General features: G+C 40.8%; 3 protein-coding genes across 5 annotated transcripts in view; 1 reads left to right on the forward strand and 2 right to left on the reverse strand.

Moving 5' to 3' along the window:
- mgat5 (alpha-1,6-mannosylglycoprotein 6-beta-N-acetylglucosaminyltransferase) overlaps positions 1-9,797 on the reverse strand; it is a 67,146-nt gene extending 57,349 nt beyond the window's left edge. Inside the window, exon 1 of the mRNA XM_020103376.2 lies at positions 9,593-9,797. The gene's annotated coding sequence lies outside the window, so the exon portion shown is untranslated. The remainder of the gene's footprint in view (positions 1-9,592) is intronic.
- Positions 9,798-11,222: 1,425 nt separating this feature from the next.
- On the reverse strand, positions 11,223-16,209 carry clic5a (chloride intracellular channel 5a). Of its 3 annotated transcripts, none has more exons than XM_020103393.2 (6): positions 15,635-16,209; positions 13,232-13,341; positions 12,997-13,122; positions 12,813-12,919; positions 12,537-12,718; positions 11,223-12,458 (listed from the first exon to the last, which is right to left on the reverse strand). In XM_020103393.2, exons 1-6 carry the CDS (start codon positions 16,124-16,126, stop codon positions 12,294-12,296), a joined length of 1,182 nt encoding a protein of 393 aa, XP_019958952.1. In that variant the 5' UTR covers positions 16,127-16,209; the 3' UTR covers positions 11,223-12,293. The 3 variants fall into 3 exon arrangements, with proteins under 3 accessions (XP_019958952.1, XP_019958953.1, XP_069377395.1); XM_020103394.2 differs by lacking the exon at positions 15,635-16,209 and adding an exon at positions 14,229-14,549; XM_069521294.1 differs by lacking the exon at positions 15,635-16,209 and adding an exon at positions 13,774-13,924.
- Positions 16,210-17,332: 1,123 nt separating this feature from the next.
- On the forward strand, positions 17,333-25,020 carry enpp4 (ectonucleotide pyrophosphatase/phosphodiesterase 4). Its single transcript, XM_020103392.2, has 8 exons — positions 17,333-17,477; positions 19,813-20,050; positions 20,293-20,586; positions 20,740-20,844; positions 21,574-21,772; positions 21,882-22,055; positions 22,526-22,795; positions 23,022-25,020. The coding sequence occupies exons 2-8, from the start codon at positions 19,814-19,816 to the stop codon at positions 23,114-23,116; spliced, it is 1,374 nt and encodes a 457-aa protein (XP_019958951.1). The 5' UTR covers positions 17,333-17,477; position 19,813; the 3' UTR covers positions 23,117-25,020.
- Positions 25,021-26,064: the final 1,044 nt, after the last annotated feature.

Consider the following 26,064-nt stretch of genomic DNA (forward strand, 5'->3'; position numbering starts at 1 on the left):
AGCAACACAATGGACTCTTTTCACCTTATATCCATCAGCCTCAGAAATAGGTCAGAGACAGCTGCGAGCAGCTTCCGACAGTGCTGGAATCTCACAGCAGGTTATGACACACCATAACCATTCATTCATTGAAGACAAAGGCTTGTGTTTGTCCTCTGTATGGACAGGGATCTTTGTAAGCATTTTAACAGAGCAGGAAAATATACTGAATCATCTGTACAGAATGAAAAAATGCAAATCCCCATATGATTTTTGTGATAATAAATCAAACTGATTTTTTTCTGTAGAAAACAGTATCTCTGCGCCGCACTGTGAATTCATGAGACAAGCCCTTGGCTGTGGCGCTGTGCAATCTGCAGCGCTGATAACATCGGATGTCTCTCATTGCTTGGACTCTGTTGGAGGAGGGCAGCAAAGGGCTGGTAGAGCTCATTGGTTCTCTTTATCAGAGAGGACCACTGCTCAGACTACCCCGCGGTACGTCTACGTAAGAAGCGCAAGCCAAAACCTCCACAGAACACTGACTCAACCTTTTCTGAAGACACACATAATCAAATCAGAGCTGCCTCTCTTGTCCACCATTATTTATTGTGTCCACTGGTCTTATTTAAGACAGAAACTGATCACGCAACATCACTCCTTTTGTTAAGAAGCTTTCACAGTCTATGTTCTATAATCTGCACGTATAGAGATGATACACACACAGCAGCGCATACATCCCCTCTCAGTTACCTCCTGGTTTCTAATTCAGGATCTTAATTTGTCTGGCAGGGAGCCCTCTGGCTCTCAGCAGCAACAGCCCAGTGAAACTCGGTGTGTTGACAGCCAGCTAAGGTTGCAGAATATATGATCCTTAGCAACTTGAGATGATAACGTAACAACCTGCTGAATGATTTTTTCATTGCTGGAAGAAGCAGCACATAAAAACCCTCCTGGTTCAAGAGGCGGTGGAGGCAGAAACAATTGAATCATTCAAGCCTGGGAGACATCGCTGTCCTCCCAAATCTGCTACAAAGGAGTTCTTCCTGTCGGGGACAACTGAGCTGAAATTTCAGCTTGAAAACTGCACTCGTCTCTCAGTTTAGAGTGTTGAACACTCTGTAGCCTAGATAAGCAGAGGCAGATATGAAATGAGGAGGGTCTGCGCCAACTGACTAATGAGGAAATGAAAGGAAAATATTTTGGAAAGATGGACGTGATAACGTTGAGTGTGCGTTGTGCAGTTTTTAATCTAACATGAAAAAGAATTACAATTATTTTCCAAGTGATGCATCGCTTTCCATTCTGAAATGACAGATTTGGCTTTAATAAGTTTCCTTCCAGTTTCACAGCTTTCGCATTTCACATGTTGCATTGATGACCTTCACAGGATAAAGCTTTTACCAGAATTAAGAGGAAATTTGGTTCAAGACTAAAGCCAAATTAAAAAGCTAACAGATCTAAATGAGGCACAAATGTAAAAACAAAATAACATGTGTAAACCTGGTGCAGCTAATTGCTATTCTGCAGTCACGGAAGAAGTCAAATGGACACCATCTGCTTTTAATCAAGGCGTTAAAAGGAATGTTAAACAAATATGGATCTAGAAGGTCCAGCAGATGGTTGGTCAGTTTTCTGTCAAGAGCTGCATTATGAATGCTAATAATTCAAAAGAAAAAATTTACAAATCAGACAGAGGATAGAGAAATGTAACAGTTTTCTATGTTTAAGACAGATATTTGTATTCTTGCAGTTTCAGGTCTGTCATGTTTTAGAAACATCATCAAACTCACTAGCTGCAAAATGTGCTCTGGAAATTTTTAGGAAAATGACCAGAGTTCAGTGCAGGTCTAAGAACAGTTTCATAGAAGATAGATACTCTGCCTACCTAAGAACAAAAAACAAAATATTTCATTTTGTAGCTAAAAATTCCCTGTAAAGTTGAGTCTATTTCTAATTCAGTACCAATGACTACGCATTAACAACTGAGTGGAGCCTTGTTTGTCCAGTTTCCATCTTTAAAAACACCTTTTCAGATTAACAAACACCTACAGGATTACTCTAGGCAATAGCAATATCCATGCTTGCAATGAACTGTTATCTGTCTCATCTTTCAGCAATCACGGGTCGTTGGTTCAATGTCCCTGCAGATGAAACCGGTTTATGGTAAAGTCGAAGGGATTCTGAGTAAACAATGATATTGCATCATTGTCAAATTAATCATCTACGGCTTTAATATCTTTTCAGCACAATTCTAATCACACAGCCTTTGCCCTCGTTCCGTCATATGCTGAATTGTTAAGACCAGGCCAGATGGCGGAGCGAGGTAAGGACTCTGTCCATTTCCTCTGCATCTGTGATTGAAGCGGAAAATATCTCTCTAAGTGTAGTTTAGCGGCTATTCTATAAAGGTGAAGCCAGACAGGGGAGGTCTATTTATTCCAGTGCATCAGGGTCTAAAAGAGAAAGTGTTCTACTGAACTAAAATAAAATACGCTGAGAGGTTGTTGTATAACCAAAGAAAGTAGTGAATAAGCTCTAAATGTAGCCTCGTCCATCAATTATGGATCCCCTTTGAAAAAGTATCCACTCCTCTCCTGAATATAGAAATGCTTTCATATAGCTTGAATTCTCAGGTAATGTCAGAGCTTTCTTTTGTGGCCGCCAGCATTCTTTTTTGATTAAAGCTTATCAGGGATATCACTACAACCGTTAATCATTGAAAATGATTGTTAATACACCTTCTTACCGGAGTGACACTGTGATAGTTGTCTATCCATGAGTCCATTGCAAACAGGTATACTGTGCATTTTCATACTGTAGGAACAAAAGCCTGCTGTGATTGTGTCTCTGTATGATTGTGAGTTTGCAAAACCCATTTCTGGCATTTGGTGAAAGGTTTTGGAAAATGAAAAGTAAACATGAGGAACTGAACATATTTGTCAAGATAATTAATGTGGAAAAATTGACTATGAATCTGTGAAGACCCTCAGTCATGCAGTTCATGGATGGACAGAAGACAGATGGCTTGACAGAGGAGTGGAGGAAGGAAATTACTAGCAGGTACTATGGCATTAGGTTTTCACCTCTGCCATCTCAATACCATCCACACCCTAACTTTTGTGACCTTAATGATACATACAAAAGCAGGGTGAGGTATCGACGGCCATTAGCAGCTTGACTCAGGGGACCCCAACGACCCACCAGTTGGCAGGGAGTTTCACGTTTAACATAACGACTCTAAAGACAGGAACCACAGAGGTTAAATACCTGGACTGAAAAAGCCTCTTGGATGAGAAACCTCTTACGACAAACCAACAGATATCCTGAAAAAATGGCCCTCGGAGGATGTCATATAAAGTGAAAAGGCCCTCAATAGGAAAGAGGTTCTCCAGCCTTGATGTAAGGATCTCCTTTACAGTTCTGTATTTGTGCCAAAATTTAACTCTTAACTGTTAAATTGCCAAATTCCTTTTACTCAGACACTCAGGTTTTCGTATTATCTTCAAATATTGTTTCAAAGTGAAAACCCTCATTGCCATTCAATCCTCTCCCAGGCTGCTAAAAGACCGTGGACACATGTAGCCCAGACCACATTCGGCATGATCCGATCTGAGTGTGAGGGCCTGACTCTGTGCTCGGTTGCCTGTTGCGTGGCTGAGGGAGACTTGATCCTGATAACATGGCCCTGCTCCCATGGAGACCGTTGTGACTCTGCATCTTAATGGACTTCTTCATATAAGCCCCGCCTCTTAATTATTCATTAGGCCCTCCAGAGAAACAAGCCCTGCGGCGGGTTGACCACCTTACATGTGTGAATCCAGCTTGTAACCAGATATGAACAGCTAAAGGCACAGGGATCGATGTTAATATGCTCTTTGTGGAGCCACTGAGGGGCTTAAACTGCTTAAATAGAACCAATTTCACAGTTGAGTCACATAAATGTTCACATATTCACATGGATTTATGAAGAGAATAACATAAATTGAGATTCCTGTAACTTTTATAATCCATTAAAGTTGAATAACAACACCGTATGTGATTTACTACTACTGCCAGTGGTGGTGAGGGTAATGAGAGTTAAACGCTGCTCATTCACTTTGAATAGTGTAACATCATGCGTGTGAGTCCAGTGTTACACAACACTACAGGATGTTAAACCCTTAGTGCCACAAGAAAACTATATCATCTAAAAATCTAAACATCCTGTCGCGAAAATGACAAAAATCTGTATCATTATGACGCCACCTTCTCTTTCATCTCTTGCTCTCTTTTTTCTGAACAGCTTTTCTTATCCAGTGAGGATGAGTAGAGACGTTGCAGATTTCTCTCTCAAAGCAAATGACAACATTTTTTTTTTGATGCACAAATGCTTGTGAGCAGTAAACTGGAGTTGCTCTCATTCATGGGCTCTCTCAGCCTCATTATGTTCCACTCGGGAGCATCTGCTGAGTCACACTTAATACAGCGATTTTAATGCTTATTCCCAATTTGATGCGTTGGGAAAATATATAGTTAATATAGGTGCGACCTGGTTTTCCTGTCTTAATATATTATTACAAAAATTGGGAAACAAATCTTGCACCACTGGCTTGTGGTCTCGGCGCCTGCTTTTGTACTGTACATCTAAGATAACATAATGCATATGGAGCTGCAAACGTCCGTTATCTAAATGCATTCCTATCTACCACCTCTCTGTGTTCCTGAACATAATGTCAAACAAGATAATTGCTATCATGTAGGGCTCTAATCTCATAATTACTCAGAGGGAAGGTGTATTAAGTAGTTTTCTGCTGCATCCACTTTTCACCATGACAAATCTGAGATCAGAACATGTGAATCAATGTGTGTGATGAAATTCTCTCCTCTAGGTAATGGAAAGCACTGCTCCTTTTTAATTATCCTCCAATCCTTGTTTGTAATTGGAGCCATAAAAATGACCAAACTTTGATTTTCTTTTGAAAGAAGCCATGTGGAAAACCACAGAGAAGGCAAAGGACAGGACAGTTTATCTTCTTTATCAAAGCCTACATCTTACAGGATAACAAAGATGTCCTTAAAACTGTACAAAATGGGAAGCTATCATTTCTGGTGGATGCACATGACCGACACTGCAACACTTACTTCACAGGATCTGCTCTTTACGTTTGATGAATGACCCTCACTCTCCCCCATGGTTCTCTCAGTGAGACTTCCTTCTGTCTGTTGCACCAACAAATAAAACTCGAGATCTTTGCATTGCAGAGAACTTTCGATGAATTTGTGTCTTTTGTCATAAATACGCATATAAAAACAACCTGTAGAGTGATTTACGAGTCCAAAAAAATTACACTGTCCTCAGACTTGCACTGGTCGGTGTCACGATAAAAACGATCCTTTATGTCAACATTATAATTGATATAAGTCAATATATCAGTCAAAATTGTAAATGTCAAATCATGACTTGTAATTACTAAGTAAAAGCTAAAAAAATATGTTTATTGTAGTTTTAAAGTCTCATTTGGAAATAAGAATTACATTGATATATATTTAAATTTTAACACTGAATATTGAAAACATGTATTGTTGCATTAACTCTAGTTTTTGTTTTATTGCCCAGTACTAGTAAAACCTGCCACTACGTGCCATGAGACCAGACAGAGAAGAATCTGATCCCTGACCAATCTGTTCGACAAGTGTGAGTGAGAACTGCAAATGAGATGCTCAGGATAAATGTCAACAATACAAGCTTTGTTGTTATAATAACACAAATTGGTCTCATCACAAAATGCAGAGCAACACTGAATGAAATAAAAGCACTAAAATCAAAATCCTCTTGATGCAAAATCAGGCAAAAATATTTCGAGCTACCACAGATATTCTACAAATTAAATGCAATTGCGATGAACTGTTATGCAATAAGATGCAAACGCTCCCTCCGATATCACCAAGCCTGTGAGAGCTTTCACTGACTACATATAAATCCCCAACCCTCTGCACCACACGTCGAACTCATAACACTCTCCCTCATATTAGACTAATCCTAATTCTGGTCTTCAACTCTTAATGCAAGTCCAAATCCTCTAAAACCCTTTAAAGGCGTCTGGAGTAGCAAAGTGTCCTCACTCCTTTTTTATCTTTGTGAAATATAACATGACAACACAAACTCCTGCGTATTCTTTCTGTGAATCAGACCACAATAGACGGAAAATGTTCATCATCGGCTCAAAGTTTAAACACAGTTGTTTCTGCAACACTTATTGTTTGACTATTGTTACTAACAGCGACAGTGGTTTATACACACTGCTAATGCCAGTGTTGTTTCTGTAACCAGTACTCCAGTTATTCAAGAGTTAGTCTGACAAGTTGTTGAGAGAAGCAGCTCACAAGGAAACAATATCCTGTTGACATTTACATAATGTGGTCCTGGTGCCAAAAAACAAATTTGAGAATAAGGTAGTTATTGAGAAGAAAAACATAATGTTAAGAGGATTAAGTTGTAATTTAATGAGAAAGAAGTGACAATATTATGAGAATTACTTTGTAATTTAATGAGAGCAAAAAGTCTAAACACGCTTTCAGTGGTCTTCTGAAATTCTCCCTCTAAAATTAAAACTTTATTCTCATGATATTACAGCTTTATTCTAGTATTATTATGACCTTAAAGTGGCCCTGATACTCTGTCGCAACATATGCTGTATATATGTCTTTTGAAAATCCCTAATCTTCTTCGTATTAGTACAATTACATTTGCTTTTAAGCATTGGCCTGGATGTGAAAACAGCTTCTCCAGAGGATTTACTGTGCTTTTTGTGACTTGCCCAGCCGATGACCATGTCTCTCTCTCTGCAGCCTGAATGTACAGCATGGATAAATGAGCGCTTTGCAGCCCCAGAGCTCCAAACAGTGGCCCGACTGTAAGGGTGAATCATGTGTGCTGCATGATGGGAAAGAGGCTCTTCAGTGTGGAGGGGTGGAGTGGTGTTTCTGACTAATGTTCCCCCCAAAAAGCTGATTGTACACATCAGTCTGACCTTATGTATACTTTGTACGGACCCTGACAATCAATAACATAAAATATGTCACTCTTTGGGATCGCTGACATCGGAGATCAGTAACCAGATCGACTCCACAAATAAGAAAAGGTGTGTGTGTGTGTGTGTGTGTGTGTGTGTGTGCTGTGAGAACAGGAGCCCTTTAATCACAGGAAGGCCACGTGTTCCACTTCCCTGCATTGCATCCATCACCACAGCCCAGTTCTCCTCGACCCCTCCATCTTCAATCCCTCCTTCCTCATCCCTCCAACGCCTGCGCTGGCTCGCCATCCGAGCCCACCAGCACAACCCCCCCCCCCCTCCTCTCACACACACACACTCCAACGATTTCTTGCTAGTGAAGCATGCCACCGAAGCAAAGCTCCTTTTGCTCAGGATTTATAATCCCAAGGGCTCCGGCAAAAAGGCGACTGAAAGAACTCTTTATAAAGCCAGGGGCAGTCGGCGGCTCACCTCTAGATGGTCACTACATTCAGATTCACTCGCAGTTGAGATAGTAACCATAAAGGAGATAATTTTTCTTCACTGAGTCACACTAAATAAGATAAGATTTACTTTAATGTACCAGAGGACACCTGTGAAAACCATGTGACACTGATCTTAACAGACAAGACGTTTTGACATAATCCCTGAAGAAAGTACAAACAATCACATTTGAAGCCTGCGTGATAATAACACAAGATAAATCTCATATAATCACATCAGCATGTCGTAACCTGATTATATGACCCTACTAATGTCACAGACTGGAAATTACTAAAGTGCTTTTCCAGTGAACCAATAATATCCTGACTCATTTCACATTTTTTGCTTTAACTCTTCTTGTGCCAACAAACGTAAAAGTAAAGCGTCAGGACATCTCTTTTATTTTCATCGTCAACATTGGACTATTTTATAACAAATGTGATTTTGTATAATTCAGGTCAAAAATAAAACGTGCTTTATTGGTAGGTTTCAAAAAACGTTTCAACAGCGACCAAATGTTCTGCAGCTCGTCTTTCCTGGGCTCTTTGGGGGGGTGCTGGAGTGAAGGTGCTTAAAAAGTTTAGGCGCTCTATTTAGAAAGTTTGACTCCGCAGCAGATATGTGCTTAATATAGCTTGACAGGCGTCTGTTGCTGTTTTTCTTTGTACATGTAAAATGTATCTACAGAATGTTAGATCACTCGATGCCATGTTGAAATGAATTTCAGATATTCTTATGGTTACTACACGACGTACAGCTCATGCCGTGTTCAATGATTTCATTACTGCTATCTGTTTTCCTGGCATCTGAAAAGTCGTGATACTGCTTTTCTTCATATTCACTGCCAGAGCACGGGGCTGGTAGTATTTTCTATTACGTCCAGCTGTTGCTGTTCCGAGAGAGATAGCAGAACAAGGTCATCGGCATAAAACGAAAACTTGACCTCTTTATTAAAGGAGGAAGCAGCACACTGAACAAACTAAACATCCACTTAATTTAAATTTAATAATGTTGGACCTGACCAAGAACAATGGAGGTACCGACGCAGGTCAAATTCTTGATCAAACCATGAACCTATTGCTTTTTATCAAGCTTTTACTTTTGATTGAATAGCTTTGATTGAATTATCTCCTTTCTGGTTACTGTTTTTATTAGTTTCAAAGGGTGAAGGCTGGTGTGAAAAAATGAAACACTTGCTAAACACGTGTGTTTTTTTCTTGTGGTTGTGATAGATCCCTCCGAATGTCATGTCCTTGTGCATGATCTTAAATTTCGTTTTCCCCACGCGATCCTGGAGGACAGTGACTGAGCAGATCATTTGGACACCATGTTTCTGTCATACATCTATAACAACCCACAATAAAATAGCTAAGGACTTCCAAAGAAGAGCCTGCGGGGGTTTTAAATCAACACGATCAGCTTCCAGAGCCCGTGTCAACAAAACGCAGCATCACCTCTGGAGGCTAAAACACGTCTCCTCCGTTATAACAAGCTGGCGACTGGTTCACCTCGTTATAAAGCTGCTGGAAAACCCCGAGTTAAGTGCATGTCAGTCCGGGTTGAAGACGAGGAAGGTCGCCTGTCAGTGACACACCGACGAATGCAGCTGGGGTTATTAACCATCTTTAACCAGCGGATGTGTGGAACGTATACAATAGCACAAACAGCTAAAGGGAAGCTACATCATATAGAGGAGAGCTAATGTAAACATGCACTTTAGTGATCATGTTGGACTCACATGGATGCTACATTAGCATCATAATACAAGTGTCACTTGTTTTGTAAGCTAGCTAAACCTGCCCTGTGGTAACAATAGGACCCCCTGTTCGCTGCGGCTCTTCACGTCCCCGTCCCCGTCCCCCCTTGACTGGCTGGGAAAGAGCCAGCTAGCGTTAGCATCCCCGGTCCTGTTATTACTCTTTTATAGCCCTGCATTAGCCACGTTAGCTTTCCTCCGCGAGCTCCGGAGCTCGCTCCACCGACAACACACGCACCTACCGCCGCAATGACAAGTCGCCCACTCCCCGAGACACACACACACACACGGGGCTGAACCTCCTCCTCCTCCTCCTCCTCCAGCGGCGGCGTTTCTCCCGCACAGCTGCGGGGCTTACCTCGTCTTTAGCGGCGTGTGCCGGCGGCTCTCGGCGAGGCTCCACAGCGGGGATAAGAGTTAGAATCCCGGGGAAGGGGCTGCGGAGGCGCGCGGAGCAGACTGCGGAGGAGACGAGACTCCGTCCTGAGCACGAGCCTGTGTTCTGCCCACCGGAGCTTAGGGAGCGTGTGCGTGTTCCCGCCCCGCACACAGCGCACAAGGACACTCAATGGGAGAAGGTGACTGGTACAGTTACAGTACAAGTACTACAAATACTACACATATTTACTATAGTACTGATACTTTTTTACTGCCATGCAAAGCAGAGAGACGCCGTTTACTTTCGACCCCCCGTTTTTACGATGCTTCGCTTTAACTTGAATTAAGCTTTTGCATATGAAAACATACGACGAGTTTACAACAATTAATATCAGTTCGACTTAAATACTGCTGATATTGCATTTAATTATCTGTTGTTTAATGTGAGACTATACTGCTATTTTATTAAATTAACTTTTCACGTTTTTACCCCTCTGCGTTTTTACACTCCCTAACTTTAACTTTAATTAAGCTTTTAAACATCAAAACATATGACGAGTTTATAACATTTGACATTAGCTCTACTTTGTGTAAAACTCTGTTAATATTGAATTAAATCTGTTATGTAATGTGACTATATAGCATGTATAATCTACTTGAATCAAATTAATACTTTAAACAATTTCCCCCACTGCATGTTTACCTTTTTTAACTTTTCATAAAAAAAGAATGTGTTAAATATAGAAGAGACTTCAAACAAACCATATAAAATATAATGAATTATGACACAGCTTGCAACAATTCAATTCATGCTTTCTGTTTGCCTGAGAATAGTTTATATTTAAACCTATATACCTCAATCTTTACACATCACTTTATTTATTTATTTATTTACCTGAATCTTGCATTAATATTTGATCACAGAGCCTATAGAACTTCACATACAGAAAAGAGATGATCCCTCAGTCCATGCTCCTGTTATTACACATCAATAAAACCTTTGTGTTTACTGCCATCTGCTGACTGTCAGACGCTGCAGCATACACCAAGTAAAGGGCCTAATACCCTTATGTACATTAATGGAAATTATAAAAAAAGACCCTGTTTAAAGGGTAATAATTGGAGTATTCCCCAATTATTTAGTGACATGAGTCATTTTCTCTTATATAGTCCATGTTGGACGTATATCCCCTAGATGTGCATCTTCTCACTCAGCTGCAAATCTGCAAATAGGACTCTAAGTTAAGATATTTATATTTATACCACATATGATAAATAAATGCGATAAACTTTCAACTCATCCATCACAGGAAATAGAGGCAAGGGAGGGAAAGAGGATGAGGAGGAGTTCAGGCCCCTGCATCTGTGATCTCTCATTTTGTAGTATGAGCAGGATACATGTGTATATACATTTCGATTCAGCAAGAAAGTTTCCACAATTTCTTTTGCTGATCATTTTTCTCTAAGAACATTTGCACTGAGCAAACACGTCAACAACTCGATGTGCAGGGAGAGCTGCTGTCGATATCCATCCATTTGTACGGGCACGCACATAAATCATGAATCAACGAGACGAGTTTGGAGTGAAAAACAACAGCTCTGCAGCTCAGTCTCTGAGAAAATAGATTTATTATTCAAACAAGTGACATATACACAGTGGGGTTTGCGGTTCTAATCATCAGAAGGAATATTGTTGCGCTATAATAATCATTTACAGACATATTTATTATTATCACACAGATTCATAAAGCAGACGACATCCATAATTCCCATTTATATTATATTCAAATATATATAATTTACTGTACAGACATAAAGAGCTGAAGGCAGAGGAGATGCCCACTGAGGCACTTGTCATTAAAATTACATTTGCTTCCATCAGCACTAAAATAACACGTCAACACAACTGCTGGGGTGAAACTTTTCTTTTTCATTCTAGGTTCGTTTATCAGATTGAATTTGAAATTTAATCTGAAAGTAGATATTATATTCGAATGGGCTGTTGAAGGTAAAATGGAAAGTAAAAGGGATGACGTGGTTAAAGCAGATGAAAAAACATACAATTTAATAGGTGAGTCATTGCTTCATGAAGACAAAGACCAAAGTCCACAAAGTTGACACCACACCAATAAAAGACAAATGACTTGGGCTGGAAAACATTCTCGTTAGTACATTTTAACAAGTAAAATAATGAAACCTCACTTTACAATTACAAAAACTGCTTAGGATGAGGGTTACACTCATAGGTCACACCTATACCATGAGATAGAGTCTGAGATTCACACAGGTATCCTTCTAGCAGTGAGGCGACCCACTGTACCACTGTGCCGGTTACAGCAGATGAAAAAAAAAGTGCAATTTAATGTCAGAGATTAAGAAAAGGAAGACGGCGAGACATCGCTTTGGCTGGAAAAAAATTCTTAGCAGAAAAATAGGACAGAAAATAGTCAAACCCTGTTTTATGCATCCTGCGTAATCAGCTAATTAACTCTAACCAGACGTATGTAGTTCTAAAGTGACTGAAAATTATTGCAATCACTGTTCGGAGGTTATAATGTCAGACTGACTCACACCACTTTAAGCTTATTTCAGCATCAGCGTTAAAAATTACACATCCTGTTTATCACAAGTATGATTTTAGTTTGAGAAAAAGTAAAAGAGTGAGTGTGACTGCGATGGGTTCACTTCTCCAGCCTCTTGGCCACGTCCTTGTAGGCTAGCTCAATTTCCACATCGGCAGCGCACGTGTTGGTGAACTCATCTCGGCTGTAGGCGTTGCCGAGGTAGCGCCACACCCCTCTGAAATCCGACGGGATGTCATAGTTTCGGTACTTTTTTGCAACCACCTGCGGAAAAAAAATACTATTCAGTTAAATAATTCTCTTTTGAGATCAGAGAAACTGAACCAATCCAACGCCGGTTACCTTGACGACATGGAGCTTGGGCAAAAGGTTGCAGTCTGCCAGCGTCAGCTCCTCCCCGTCCACATATTTGCGAGTAGATTCCCCTTTGCTGCTGTGGTGTTTCGTCTCATCCTCATCAGGAAGTGGACTCATCAGATAGTTGTCCAGCTTCTCCAAGGCCTTGTTCAGACTCTTCTCTAAATCTGAAGCAGACAGAAACACATGTCCAGGTCAAAGGTCATCAAAGTCAGTCACCAGTCCTTTTGATTGGATCGTAGATCATAGCAGTGTTCTTACCCCTGTGTTTATCTGGCCTGGTGTTTTTCACATAAGCTGAGAACCTGGCGAACACGTCGTTTCCTGCCGTGTTGGACTCACGGTTCTTTGCTGCGAGTTTAGGATACCTAAGAAAAAGCATATTAGTTGTCAGATGTTGCTACTTCCCCCCCCCGATTGTCACGTGCTGGTGAGTGACACCTACTTCGGTGGCACCAGCATGGCCTCCAGGTACTCCTCTATTTTGTTGACGTCTGTGAGAACCTCTCCCTGAAAGGTGAGGAAGGGTGGGTGCGTCCCCGGGGCCAGGTTGTGGAGGTCGGCTGGTTTCCTTATCAAGAGATTGTTCATTAAACTTGTGCGTATTTCTAAAAGCAGCACTCGGAGAAGGAGCATTTTAATACTATTATAATAATAATTATTATTATTATTGATAGTACCTCTTGAGGTCAACAGTGGTGACATTAAAAACGACTCCTTTCAGCCAGAGGATCATGAAGAGGCGCTGAGAGAATGGACAGTTTCCAATGCTCTCCCCATCCTGGCCAGCCTGTGAACACACACGTTAAAGAACATGGTTTAGAGCTGAGGACAAAACACAACGTGTTTCCAGATCAATGACTATATGTAAGAATCATTGGATCTGAGGTGATGAATGAGTGTGTGTGTGCTAAACTGTAATGGGACACTGTAATGTGACACCAAATCCAACATGAATAATCCACGCTGCCTCCATTAGCCGCCTCACCGCCCATTTGAGAATGTGGTTTTCCTACTGACGCAGTGTGTCAGCGACAGAAACCATACAACTTTCTCCCCTGCCATAACATTGCATCACTGACAGTAGTACTCTCACTACAAAAGTTAATCCAGCTATTAAGACATTTAGAAAGAATAGTTAGATACGGATCCACTTCCTCAAACTGTCCAGAAATTAAGCCAAAATGTCCTGAAGACAAGATGAGGTCCCGTTGATACTCACGCTCGACCAACCGTGAGTCAGTCTCAGCTGTCAATCATGATGTATGAGAATGGTAACGATCTTATTCATAATATATATTAAAATAGTGGCTACAAGAGAGCATCATGTTCACACACTGAGCGACTCGCGTCATAACCTGTTGCTCTCAACACTGAATGGATCCCAGTAATAATTCAGTGGGAGAGATTGTCCATGCACGTGGGGATCAGGTTAACACACGGAAAATCAGCACACAACAACAACAACATGGCATGCACACGCTTAAAGGAGCCACCCACAACATATAAATACACACACAGCTGATTCATTTGGAGATAACATACTGTGCAAATGCAGCTGAAATTGTGCTATTAAAGGCAGAATGGAGATGTAAATGTTGGATCAATATATAAATCAGAAGCAAGAAGACAACTGTTTATGTGACAGCACACATAAACACACATTAAAAGTCCCACCTTTACAAATAGCTCAATATCGGGGTCCTTGTCCTCCTCAGCTGCCGTATCCGTCATGATCAAGAGAGACGCACTTTGGGTGTTTTGTTTCCACAAATGTGTAGATATGTAGATTGTGTGTGTGTGTGTGTGTGTGTGTGTGTGAGAGAGAGAGAGACAGGGAGAAAGAGAGAGAGAGAGAGAGAGAGTCGCTCAGTTTCAGATTCTACTCCAGGTCCAGTTGGTGAAGTCTGCTTAGTCCCATAGCACCTCTGTAGGAGCTTCAGAGAGGACGAATGCCAGGGTGTGTGTGTTAGTGTGTGTGTGTGTGTGTGTGTGTGTGTGTGTGTGTTGCAGTGGGGCGGGACAGTGTCGGTCAAAAATAACCCCCTTGGAGAGGAGGGACAGGGCAGGCAGAGTCAGCCAAGGGTGCACCTCTGCATCCACCGACTCTTATAGCTCTGAACTGGTGACTCTGAATCATCAGGAGTCATTGTCTCCTGCTCGGACTCACCAGAGGAAAGTCTAAGTCAGGGCACGGGCAGAATTTAAACACTCAGAGAAGATTTGATATTTATATTATTGTTGTGAAAAGACAGGATTTATGTGTATCCAAAGCCTGATATACTGTATTTTATTTCTCTCAGAGCTCCACTGTTGTCGAAACTATTAAAAGTCTCCTCGAACAGAGTTGGTGTGCAGAGGCTGCGGTGCTGCCAACTGTGGACCTTGAGGTTATATTGCTTTCGTTTATGTGGTTTCAAAGTGCCAGATTTATGATCCCTGTATACTACAGCGCAAATTAACTTTAATGGGGGATGTGCAGATTATGAAATGAATTCAGTCTGTGTGTGTGTGTGTAAGTACAGTTTTTAGCTCTTGTTACTAAAGAGATTTTCCAGGAAATCAACCAACACACACACACACACACGTGAATTAACATGGCCATGCCACAGAAACTATCCCAGCACTGAGTCAGAACATTCTTGTCAGTTCAACTTAACTTATATTTAGAAGCAGAGTAACCCCCTCCAACACACACACACACACACACACATCTATAAAAAGTGTGTGAGTGTGTGTGTGTGTGTGTGTGTGTGTGTGTGTGTGTGTAAAGGGCCCAAACAATTGGGAATAAAGTTCAACTCACCTTGATGTTCCACAATAAAATTTTACGTGTACACACACATACACACACACAGTAAGAGGGACACTCAGTGGACCTTGCACACGAGTTCATTAGCAACTGATATGAAAATGATTACAGCTGTAATTATTTAGGCCCCTGTTAGAACATGAAGACTGTGTGTGTGTGTGTGTGTGTGTGTGTGTCCTTGTGTAAAGTATATCTACACATTTGTATCTTAAAATGTCAGAAACGTCAATTCAGAATCTCCACATATAATAATTCCATTCTTAATGTATACCTTCGTAAAAAGTATGATATTCAGATCTTCCCTCTCCTTCTCTGGCTTCTCCTCAGGTTCCTTCTTAGACTCCGATGAAGATGATGATGAGGATGATGACCTGCGTGATGAGTTTCTCCCATCCACATCCATCTCCTGACTCTCCCAAGTGACCGCCTTATTGCTGGGACTCCCCTGAATCTTCTCTTCTTCTTTCTCCTCCTCCTCCCTGTCAGAGGCCTTCATCTCCCCCTTCTCTCTATCTTTACCTTGTGAAGAGGACAAGGAGGATGAAGATGAGGAAGAGGAGCTGCCTCGCCTCTCCTCTGTGGGATGGCGAGGTGGAGGGACAGAAGGGGGAGCTGGTATCCTCCCAATGGCCCGTCCGGTGTTCTCGTACTCTGCTGAGGGCCCCTCGTAGGCCTCCTCCTCGGCGCTCATTTCGTATATAGCCGATGACTGGTTCTGGTAAAACTCTGGGGCCTCGTACTCGTTCTCCTCACAGTGATCCATCCTGGGCGAAAGAGTCAAACGGAGGTCGTCCTGGTGGTGGTGGAGAATGTCAAGGTGTGAAGCAGAGTGAGTGCAATTCCAACGGTGCCAATCTTATCAAAGAGCCCCCCAGGACTTTGGACAGGGATGGCAGGAGGTGATCCTTAAAGGAGAACACAACCAACTGAGAATACAATCGGATAAAATCCACTTTGAGCTCAATAAACAACTGTTTTTTATTTATTTCAATTAAGTATGAAAACTTACTATTGTTGCCTTAAAGCAACACTTACAACCAAAAAGCAATTGTGCAGCCTCTTGTGTCTACAGCTGCTTTCATTTGGATCATCGCTTGCACGTATAGTTACCTTCATGTCTCTGGTAAAAATGTTAGCGTTACTTGTCATCGAATAATCACATTTGTGGCCAAAGACATGTTTGCAGTTTAGAGCCGTAATAACGCACACGACTTGTTTCACCTACAGTGTTATTAACATGATTTGAAAAAGGTTTAGACTTAAAAATATAGCAAGTACACCTTGGAAGGTATCCTTATGACTTCATTATTTTATCTCAATCAAATCTAATTCTTTTTCACAGGTTTAATATATTTAAGTCAGTTTTCCACAGACCGACCATCACTTTCTGGAGGAAGATCCCTTTTTGACACGACACGAGGTTTAAGGACTCGTTCCTGCAGTGCTCCGACGCTGACAGGCATTGTCTCGGTCATGCATTTCTAATTTACACTCATTTAATTTGTCATAGTTGGCATATTTTTGCAGTGATTTCACTTCCCTCTAAGAACGCAACCCCGAGTTATTTAAATGTTTTATGAGATAGAACTGTCAGCTCTTGTAAAGTTAAATATTTGGTCGTTTTCAACTGAATTACAGGAGTTAGTGGAACTTTTCATTCCTCCACATCCTGTTTGTCACAGAAACCACCGTTGCTGCTTGACCTGTCAATCCAGTTACACCCCCAGCGGAGGGTGACGTCAAGTTTGCGTTAACAAGGAAAAAGACACACAGGTTTTAGTTAAAAATAAAAGCAGTGTATTTTTAGAAGTCATTCGTAAAACATTTATGAAGATATAAAATTCTATACAAATCATGCGTGAACAGTTTAGTTGGTATTCATGTGAGAATTTAGACTAAAAAATGGCGGTAATGTTGAAATATAGTAAGACGAGTTCCAAAGAGGGCTTTATTTTGAAATGCCCAACCGGATGTGTATGGAATAATGCTAGCTAGCTCGATGCTAGTGTGTCGCATGTCTTTTTTAAGGAAGTTCATTCATGATGCTGTTGTGACAGAAGTTTTACCATCGGCCCGGCGAGGAGGAGGAAATCTACCGTCTGCCCCACCGACAGGTAACCGTGTCCCACCGAACACCACCGCCGTAGCACCGCTGTGACTCCCGGAACAACATTAGCTGGGACATTAGCGAGCTAACAGAGGCTAAAGTAGCTGCTTCACTCATAAGGAAACTGATAAACTTTGTTATCGCTAATTTCATGTCACACATTGTTGGTGTGGGATGTGTTTTCAATATGGTTGTATTATTATGAGTCACTCTTATTTATTCATTGTTTAAAAGCTGGTGTGTACTCGTGTTGCTTTTCCACCTGTCCGCTTCATTTTCAGGTGTCACTTCCTGATTTGTTCACGTGTGTGTGTTTGTGTGTGTTTGGGATCACACATGTTTTAAATCATTTCACTTCATCGATATGCATGAGACAGATTGTTAAAATGTCAAATTTACTTCTGGATACATGACTTAATATAAATACTTCCAAACTGAGATGTTAATATTAATATTTGTAAATTGAGGGAAACACTAAAAAAGAGTAAAAATGTACAATTGACTTCTGGATACATGTGATTCTATGAAAAACACAAATGCTTCTAAACCTAGAGATGAACACAAGTTAATACACGTTTTTGTTTTCTTATTCAATATATTTCCTCCTCAGTTTGCAGCACTTCAGTAATTAGATTTTACGTTTGTAAGGCAGCAGTGACAGACTTAGGTCTTATAGGCGAATGAATGTAATCAAATAAGAGACGTTCGACATCTCTGTATTCCAGTCATGTCCAATTATCTAATCTAATTTCTTGAGATTTCCTACAGTTGCCTGGCTCTCTGAGATCACAGCTGGTGATTTAATTCTGAAAGCAAATAAGAAAATGATATTAAACAGGAGCTGAACAGGAAGAGAGTATGTGGGGATTATAGTACAAGCCCAGTTGTTGTGTAAAATAAACACTTTGCAGACAAAAAGTCATATTTTATCTTTTTTAATATGATTTTTAATGAAAATATTTATTTCAAACCAAGCTTGAATACATAGGACCCAGCTATGACAGGAAACATTGGTTGGCAGTTTTTGCTTCTCTCTGTGGCTCAGGTTTGGAAACACAAGTGTTGTGTAATTTAATGCTCAAAGAACTAAGTTGGAACCTACAAAAATAGCACTGATTTTAAAACAGTAATTGGCATATCAATGAGAAACGTATTGATTTAATATCAATATTAAAATAGTAAAAAATGTAACAGCTTCTAGTGGCAATTTTAGGGGCTTCCCAGATGTGTAAATCCCCTTGCGTTCATAGTTCATATATTGTGTGCAGTTGTGGCTCAGGAGGTAGAGAGGGTCGCCAACTAACAAGAACATATCGAAGCCCTCGATGAATGTGTGAAGGTGAAAGTATTGTAAACTTTTTAAATGGTCGATAAGATTAGACAAGTGCAATATAAACACAGTATATTCACCATTTCTCATCTAAATATTGTAGATATGTCTTTTGATTGGTTGTATATTAAACAGGATGTTGATGTGAAAGAAATCAAGTAAATCCAGCACCCGTAAGAGAGACAGGATGAAGGAATTTATTTACCTCACCTCCACCCAGTGGACGTCACAATGAAACCAGTTCCTCCACTTCTTCTGTACCACGTCATTGTAGGATTAATATTTTTTGCCTCTGGCCACACAGAGCACTTTGGCGACACTACGACAGATATGAGGCAAACAAGACTCGAGGCACGATATTCATTCATCACTCGTACTATATCTGGGAAGATTCTCGATCATCCAGGTCATGGTATCTTCAGGACTTGTACAAATGTATTCGGGCATCTGGACTTGCTAGTGTTTTGAAAAGTCTCCTTCAGTTCTAACTGACTCATGAGAGGTTTCAGCAATTCAACATGTGAGAGTCACTATGTTAACCAGACAGGTGGTGGACAACCCCTCCAGCAAGTGGATGTTGATACCTTTAAGTCATATCCCCACCTGCTATTGTGTAAATACCTGAAAACCTCCAACCACTCAGAACTGAAGAAGCCTCCTGGATGAGACAAGTCCAGTTTCTTAACTCACATCTGTACACGTGCACAACTACTTAAGCTATTGCTCGCTCAGTTTTAGTACAAGATTGGTCTGAAATCTCTTTATGTTGCCAGCAGGTGCAGTATGAAGTAAGTCTCACTTCCCTAAGAGATAAAGGAAGTACCAAGAATTATTTGACAGAAAAACTATTCTCACTTTCTTTCTGCATATTTCGCTAATGTGTGAATGTTGTCTAACCATAAGTCTGTTCTTCGTTTTTGTAGAATGACTCAAACCTTTTTTTTTTTTGGTCTGCACCCACACAGCTGCTGACATGACTCTAGATTCTAATTGTTTGTTTACATCTTTTCAGGATGTTACTTAAAGTGCTACTGGGCCTCCTGTGTGGCATCACAGCTTCAGTCGCAGGTGACGACGAGGCTCAGCAGGGCCCTCTGCCATTGCTGATGGTGTCGTTCGACGGTTTCCGGGCGGACTACCTGCAGAGGTTCCCCATGCCGAACCTGAAGCTCCTGTACAGCCAGGGGGTCCTGGTGGAGCAGCTCACCAACGTCTTCATCACCAAGACTTTTCCCAACCACTACACTCTGGTAACCGTGGTGCTTGCAGCTATTTTTTTAACAAAGTAAACAGATTAGTGAATCAGGTAGTAAGTAAATATGGAAACATGGCAACGTTGTAAACTGCCGCAGTCCAACAACATTTTAAAAAAACTGGACCAATTTAGTCCCATTGAAAAGTCATAGAAAGGAACACAAATCATAGTATATTTGCATAACGATGATTTCTTAATATCATGACTAACTACGTAGTGTATATTGTTGGTTTCCAGGTGACGGGGCTGTACGCTGAGTCTCACGGTATCCTCTCCAGTAACATGTACGACCCCGTCAGCCACAAGCACTTCCACGCCAGCCAAGACAAGGACCCGATGTGGTGGAGCAAAGCGCAGCCCCTGTGGATCACGGCGCTGGACTACGGCTACAAGACGGCGGCCATGATGTGGCCTGGCTCAGACGTGGTCATCAGCAACCGCACAGCGTCACACTTCTTGCTCTATGACTCTAACGTGACGTTCCTGCAGCGGGTGGGGAACGTGACAAAGTGGCTGGTGGGAAATGGAAAGGTAAACGAGCTTTGTGTAACATATAACGTTTTAGTTAAAGAGTCATTACTCTGTATTTTAACTTCTATTGGTTTGCTCATCAGTTTCTTTGAGACCGTAACAGCAGCAGCAGCAGCTATTATCTGACATTTTGGGTCATATCTCTTCCTCCAGGAGCCGGGAGTGAAGTTTGCAGCTCTCTACTGGGAGGAGCCGGACAAGTCGGGCCACAAATACGGCCCAGAAAACACAGCTGCCATGAGCAAAGTGCTAAAAGAGGTAGAGTCATCTGATAACATTTCTAAATTCACCTTGATCCTCACTCAAAACATTCCTTGTTGTACTCGCAGCTCTATTGTTTACACAGTTTGTTTGCTGACTGTTGGAGTTGGAGGTGAGGCTCTTTTCACAAGTTACCAGTTTACTGATAACGGAAAGTAACGCCTGTGCAATTATTTACAACAGCAGCTTAACTTTTGAGCAGAAAAACAAATAAAGGTGACGCAACAATATTAATTTCAGCTTTATTCCATTTTTCTCAGTTATAAAGGCCCTGGCTGGTTACTAATTAAACCGCTACCTCTGTGGCTTCATTTCATAAAAGGATTCAAACCCTTTTTATTGTGAAAAAAGTAAATAGTTGAAACAATCACTTCGCCTGCTGTGTTATCAGTTTGAGATGCATGTTCAGTTTCACTTTGAATTTGTCCTCTGTCTTTGCTCTGGTTAATGCCTGCAGTATTAGTTTTATTATCATCATTATTAAAAAAATAGAAGAAGAAACATGGTTGTGAACCTGGACAAAGTGTCTTTGGTGAGTTTACTCACATCCCTTGCAACAGCAGCAGCAGAATTTTCGTCCATGATATTTTATCAGTCCAGCAAATAACTCATTAGAGGATGAAGTTTCAGTGAAAATGGAATAGTGAAATTCAGTAAGCGTGGCTTATCACATTTGATGGATAATTACATTTGAGCCGAACTCCTCCTCCGGTTTCATCTGACCAGGTTGACGACAACATCGGCCTGCTCGTGTCGAGGCTGAAGTCGTCTGGCCTTTGGGGTCGCATCAACGTCATAGTAACCAGTGACCACGGAATGACTCAGCTGTCGACCGAGCGCATCATACGGCTGGACGACTGCATCAACCCTGACGACTACATGCTGGTGGACAGCTCGCCCGTCGCAGCCCTCATCCCACATAAAGGTAACCAGGTTTACATCAGCTAGCTCGACACAAACTAGCTTGCAAACAAACACATCACAAAAACATGTTTCATCATGAAGTCTTCACAGAAACGTTTATTGCTGTGCAGATCCGAAGGCAGCCTTCACTCAGCTGAGTAAGTGCCACACCCACATGACAGCATATCTGAAGACGGACATCCCTGATAGGCTGCACTACCAGAACAACAAATATATCCAGCCAATCATACTGGTTGCTGATGAAGGCTGGACCATAGTGCAGCGAGGGAACACGCTGTCGAGATGTAGGTCTCTCAGTTTATGTCATTACAGCTGCACTCGTTGATCATCAGACATTTGTTTACATGTGATGTGTGACCGTTGTCAAATATGTAAATGTAGCCAGTGTTTTAATCCCCTGAACACCTCAGGGGATGTTTGGCTGAAAGATTACAGGTTGATGTTAATGGGATATACGATATTCTACAATTCTACAGTTTTTAGTTGATCGGGAAACAAATACATTGTGTGTCTGCAGATCTAGTTGGACAACTTGTCTCTCATCACCTCAAAAAGTTGATTTTAGTCTTCCTGGAAAATGTATTTTTCTTTAATTTTATAAGTTAGAAGTTTCTGTCTTGCCAGTTTTTGTAGTAAAGCACTTCAGGTACTAAAATGGATTTAAATAAAAGTCTTATTATTACTAATAAACAAATATACATTTAAAGAGACAGTACCACCACCCACTAACTCTTCCTCTTCTTCTCTCCCTCAGTGGGCGATCACGGCTATGACAACTCCCTACCCAGCATGCACCCCTTCATGGCAGCGGCGGGGCCCAGCTTCCGTGAAGGTTATCGAATGGGCAATTTAAACAGCGTGGATATTTACCCTCTCATGTGCCATCTGCTGTCGGTGCCCCCGCAGCCCAACAATGGCAGCCTGACACAGGCTCGGTGCCTGCTGGCAGCTGAGACCTGCGAGGACCTTTCCCTGATTATCAGCCTGGTGCTGGGCATCTTACTGGTCCTCGCCACAATCACTCGTAAGCCCAAAGGATGGCAACACTATATTAATATTTCTTCTATCATTGCATAATGCAAACCAGAGAGGAGAGCAAGTTACTAGTTCCTTTTGTGTCCAGCGACCTTTGTCATGCTGTATAAAATTAATAAGGTTGCTTCGGGTTATTTGTTTCTTCATTTTAACTGTAGAAGAATGTACTGAATATCGTCAACTGATCAACAGACTAACAAGACTTGTCTCTCCAGTATTTTTCAGGTGGCGGAGAAACCACCGTCGGTCCCGCTCCCAACCGTTCCAGAGGCTGCAGGTTGACGACGATGAGGAACCCCTGTTTGAGTAAACCAGTCAAACCCGAGCGTCACAGACTGATCCGCGTCACTTATTCGAGCTCCAATAGGTACTTGCACTTTACCCACTTAGTCCACTGCCCTAGATGTCACACTGGCATGGGTGTACTGCATGTATTTGCATATACAAACAGCCTTCAAGCCAACTGACTCACAGGGCTGTATTCATAAAGCTTTCATGCACACAGAGTTACTACTGATGGAATTCAAAGAAAACAATAATGTCTTTGAAGGATTTATGTATTTGCTCTTAAACTACAACACAAACCACATGTATTTTCCCGCGCCTGCGTCTTCGCCTGCACTGCAGCAGAGGCATTTCAATGGTTACGCACTTGTCAACTTATTGAGCTAACAGTTACTTGTCATCTGTCAAGTCAATAGACTTTAATGGAGAGGGACGACCACCACTTTCACATTTCTGTACTAAAATGAATACAAAAGATTCCAGATACTGATGCTGCCATCGTGTCCTTTATCCATCATTTGGAACCAGAGCGTGTGCAGTAGCACGAGCCACAGTATCGATGTCCTGCCGACACACAAGCTCAGAAACCTCTGAACTTAAAAACAGTCCATGATCCAATCATCCAATCAGGTTCTGGTTCTTTTATTTCATAGCTGTTTGGTTCTTTCAAATAGATTGTATTGTTTCAAGTATTAAAATGAAGAGGCTACTGTACGTGTAGGCCTGTTTTAAAAATGACAACATTTAGTACTGCTTTTAGGCCACTTTATATTGGCTATTCCTAATTACTTTTTAGTTAAAACAGCCTATTCATAATCACGTCACATCTTAAAGGAGACTAAACTTTATGGTTTTATATATTTTATGCATCTCAGTCAGTCAGACCATTTTTAAAGAGTACGTCACACAACCATCCGACGCAGTTCTGTGTTTCCACGACCCCTTACGAGAAATCTTTCTGAGGTGATGTTTGTGAATACAGCCCCAGATGTGAAGTTGGACAAACAGCTGTGAACAGTTATGAGAGACTTGTGAACCTGTGATAAGAAACCAGTGGTGTTCTGAGGAACACTCATTTCAGATTTTTTAGATGCTTCTGATTCAAGAGATTTATTTAATATATTTCTGTGGGAACTGAAGGAAACTTCATTTTATGAGATTTTTTTTTTGTATGTGTACTGTAACTTTTTGTCAGAAGAGGGAGCCACTTACAACGTTTTTGTGTGGAAACTCTTATGATTGTGTTTGTTTAGATTTTAGTGTTTTGTTTGTTACACTGATACCGTCTCAAATCATCTCAATTACTATTTTATCTCATTATCTAGTATTATCTCAAACTCAAATTTCAAATATGAATTGATACATTTTTTTAAATTAAATTATAGTATAAAGGGTAAAAATCAAGTTTTCCTTTTTATTAGGTAACAAACCTCATTCAAATACAAATACACCACAAGTGGACTTGTATGTCGGGGTGTTGAGGCGAATTAAAAGGGAGAAGTCATACTACTAATATCAATATGGCCGCATTACTCCGTCGTACACTTGAGCCTGAGCGCTACAGAGAGAAGGGGCGTCACTCACCAAAAAATGGACGAATGAATTGTTGGTTTTGGTCTTTTTTAAAGATTTGTTGACAATCGCCACACTACAGAACATCACATGCTTCCAACCACACAGTGTGTCTAGTGATTTTATGTGTGTGTGTGTAAATTTGCCTCGTTCAACTGAAACTAAGGGAAAAAAGTCCAAATCCAAACTATTCTTATTCAGTTTTACGCCTCAATACGTCAAAATAATCCGATATATCACATGTTGGATCATTAGAGTTGCTGTTTTCCTGGGTTTGAAACGTGTACTGAACTATGCAATTTCTGTCTGTGCTTCTAAAGCCATTTTCAAAACGAATAAATGTCACAGAAAATCTGACTTTCTGCTTGGTTACTCAAAGAAACGTAGGAATAAATGGAAAGAAAGTGCGACACACGTTTGGAAAAATTAATTTATATTCCTTTATATTTTTTTTTCCCCCATAGCAGACACAATGTTACAATGTAGTAAAATGGTAAATATATAAAATCAAACTCAATACTGACACATACATTTCTGTATCATGTTCAAAACCAAATGGACTGTACATGTTTTCCATTTAAATCTGTTTTTATATCATTTAAAATCTGTCATCATTTCTATGTAGTTCTCTGTATCATTGTAAATCTTTGTCTCTTCACAGATAAATAGACTTTATTTTTCAGGAGGTATTGTAACAAAAATAACGTATTTCCTAACGCTGGCCGCCGAGAGCCACTGAAAATAGCTTTCAACTCTTCCCCAGAATCCTTTTACACAGAAAAAAACTGAAAACCAGAGATTTCAGAGCGTGTCTTCTTGTTTCTGTCCCGTTTACGGTTGGTCGGAAACATTCAGCGTGAATTTGAGAAGAAGATTCCTGAATGGTGTTTTTTTTTTTTTTCTTTAATGAGCTGACGCAGGAGTGGTTTGAACACGGTGGATGACGACAGCCGTCGTTTCTGTAGTGAAGTCAGGAGGTGTTAGCCAGACAGCCACTGCTCTCAAAGCAAACTGTACGATAACTGGTTTTCTTCCTCTCAGCTTCTTCCTTCAGGTTGAATGTGCTGAAGAATTTGAAGTTGAGAGTGAACATCTTTTCAAGCTACTTAATAACATTCAGAGACCAAAAGACTTTTTTTATCTAGTTCACGTAAACAAAATAAATAATGTCCTCACTTTTCTACGAGTATCTCACCAGAACCTTTTGAGTTTTACGACCAGCCCCATGTAATAAGAATTACTGGAATTTAATTTGCTGTGCTTACAACCTTAAAAATAATTCTTAGACATTTTGTGAAACATTCAATTTCTTGCTGAGAGTTAGATTTAGAATAATTGTACATGCTTTTACGCATTTATTTTTAAAGTTAAAGGAAATACCTCTAAAATAATATTTTTTGT

This window comes from Paralichthys olivaceus, chromosome 24 (genome assembly GCF_024713975.1).
Source record: "Paralichthys olivaceus isolate ysfri-2021 chromosome 24, ASM2471397v2, whole genome shotgun sequence".
NCBI classification, from domain to species: domain Eukaryota; kingdom Metazoa; phylum Chordata; class Actinopteri; order Pleuronectiformes; family Paralichthyidae; genus Paralichthys; species Paralichthys olivaceus.

Excerpts from the sequence above, each read along its gene's own strand:
- clic5a (XM_020103393.2), bottom strand. The coding sequence starts at position 16,126 with ATGGATCACTGTGAGGAGAACGAGTACGAGGCCCCAGAGTTTTACCAG. Across the intron at positions 13,342-15,634 it reads ATATCATACTTTTTACGAAG|GCTGGCCAGGATGGGGAGAG; the intron begins GTATACATTAAG and ends GTGTGTTCACAG. Across the intron at positions 13,123-13,231 it reads ACCACTGTTGACCTCAAGAG|GAAACCAGCCGACCTCCACA; the intron begins GTACTATCAATA and ends TCTCTTGATAAG.
- enpp4 (XM_020103392.2), top strand. The coding sequence starts at position 19,814 with ATGTTACTTAAAGTGCTACTGGGCCTCCTGTGTGGCATCACAGCTTCA. Across the intron at positions 20,051-20,292 it reads TTCCCAACCACTACACTCTG|GTGACGGGGCTGTACGCTGA; the intron begins GTAACCGTGGTG and ends GTTGGTTTCCAG. Across the intron at positions 22,056-22,525 it reads AGGGAACACGCTGTCGAGAT|TGGGCGATCACGGCTATGAC; the intron begins GTAGGTCTCTCA and ends TCTCTCCCTCAG.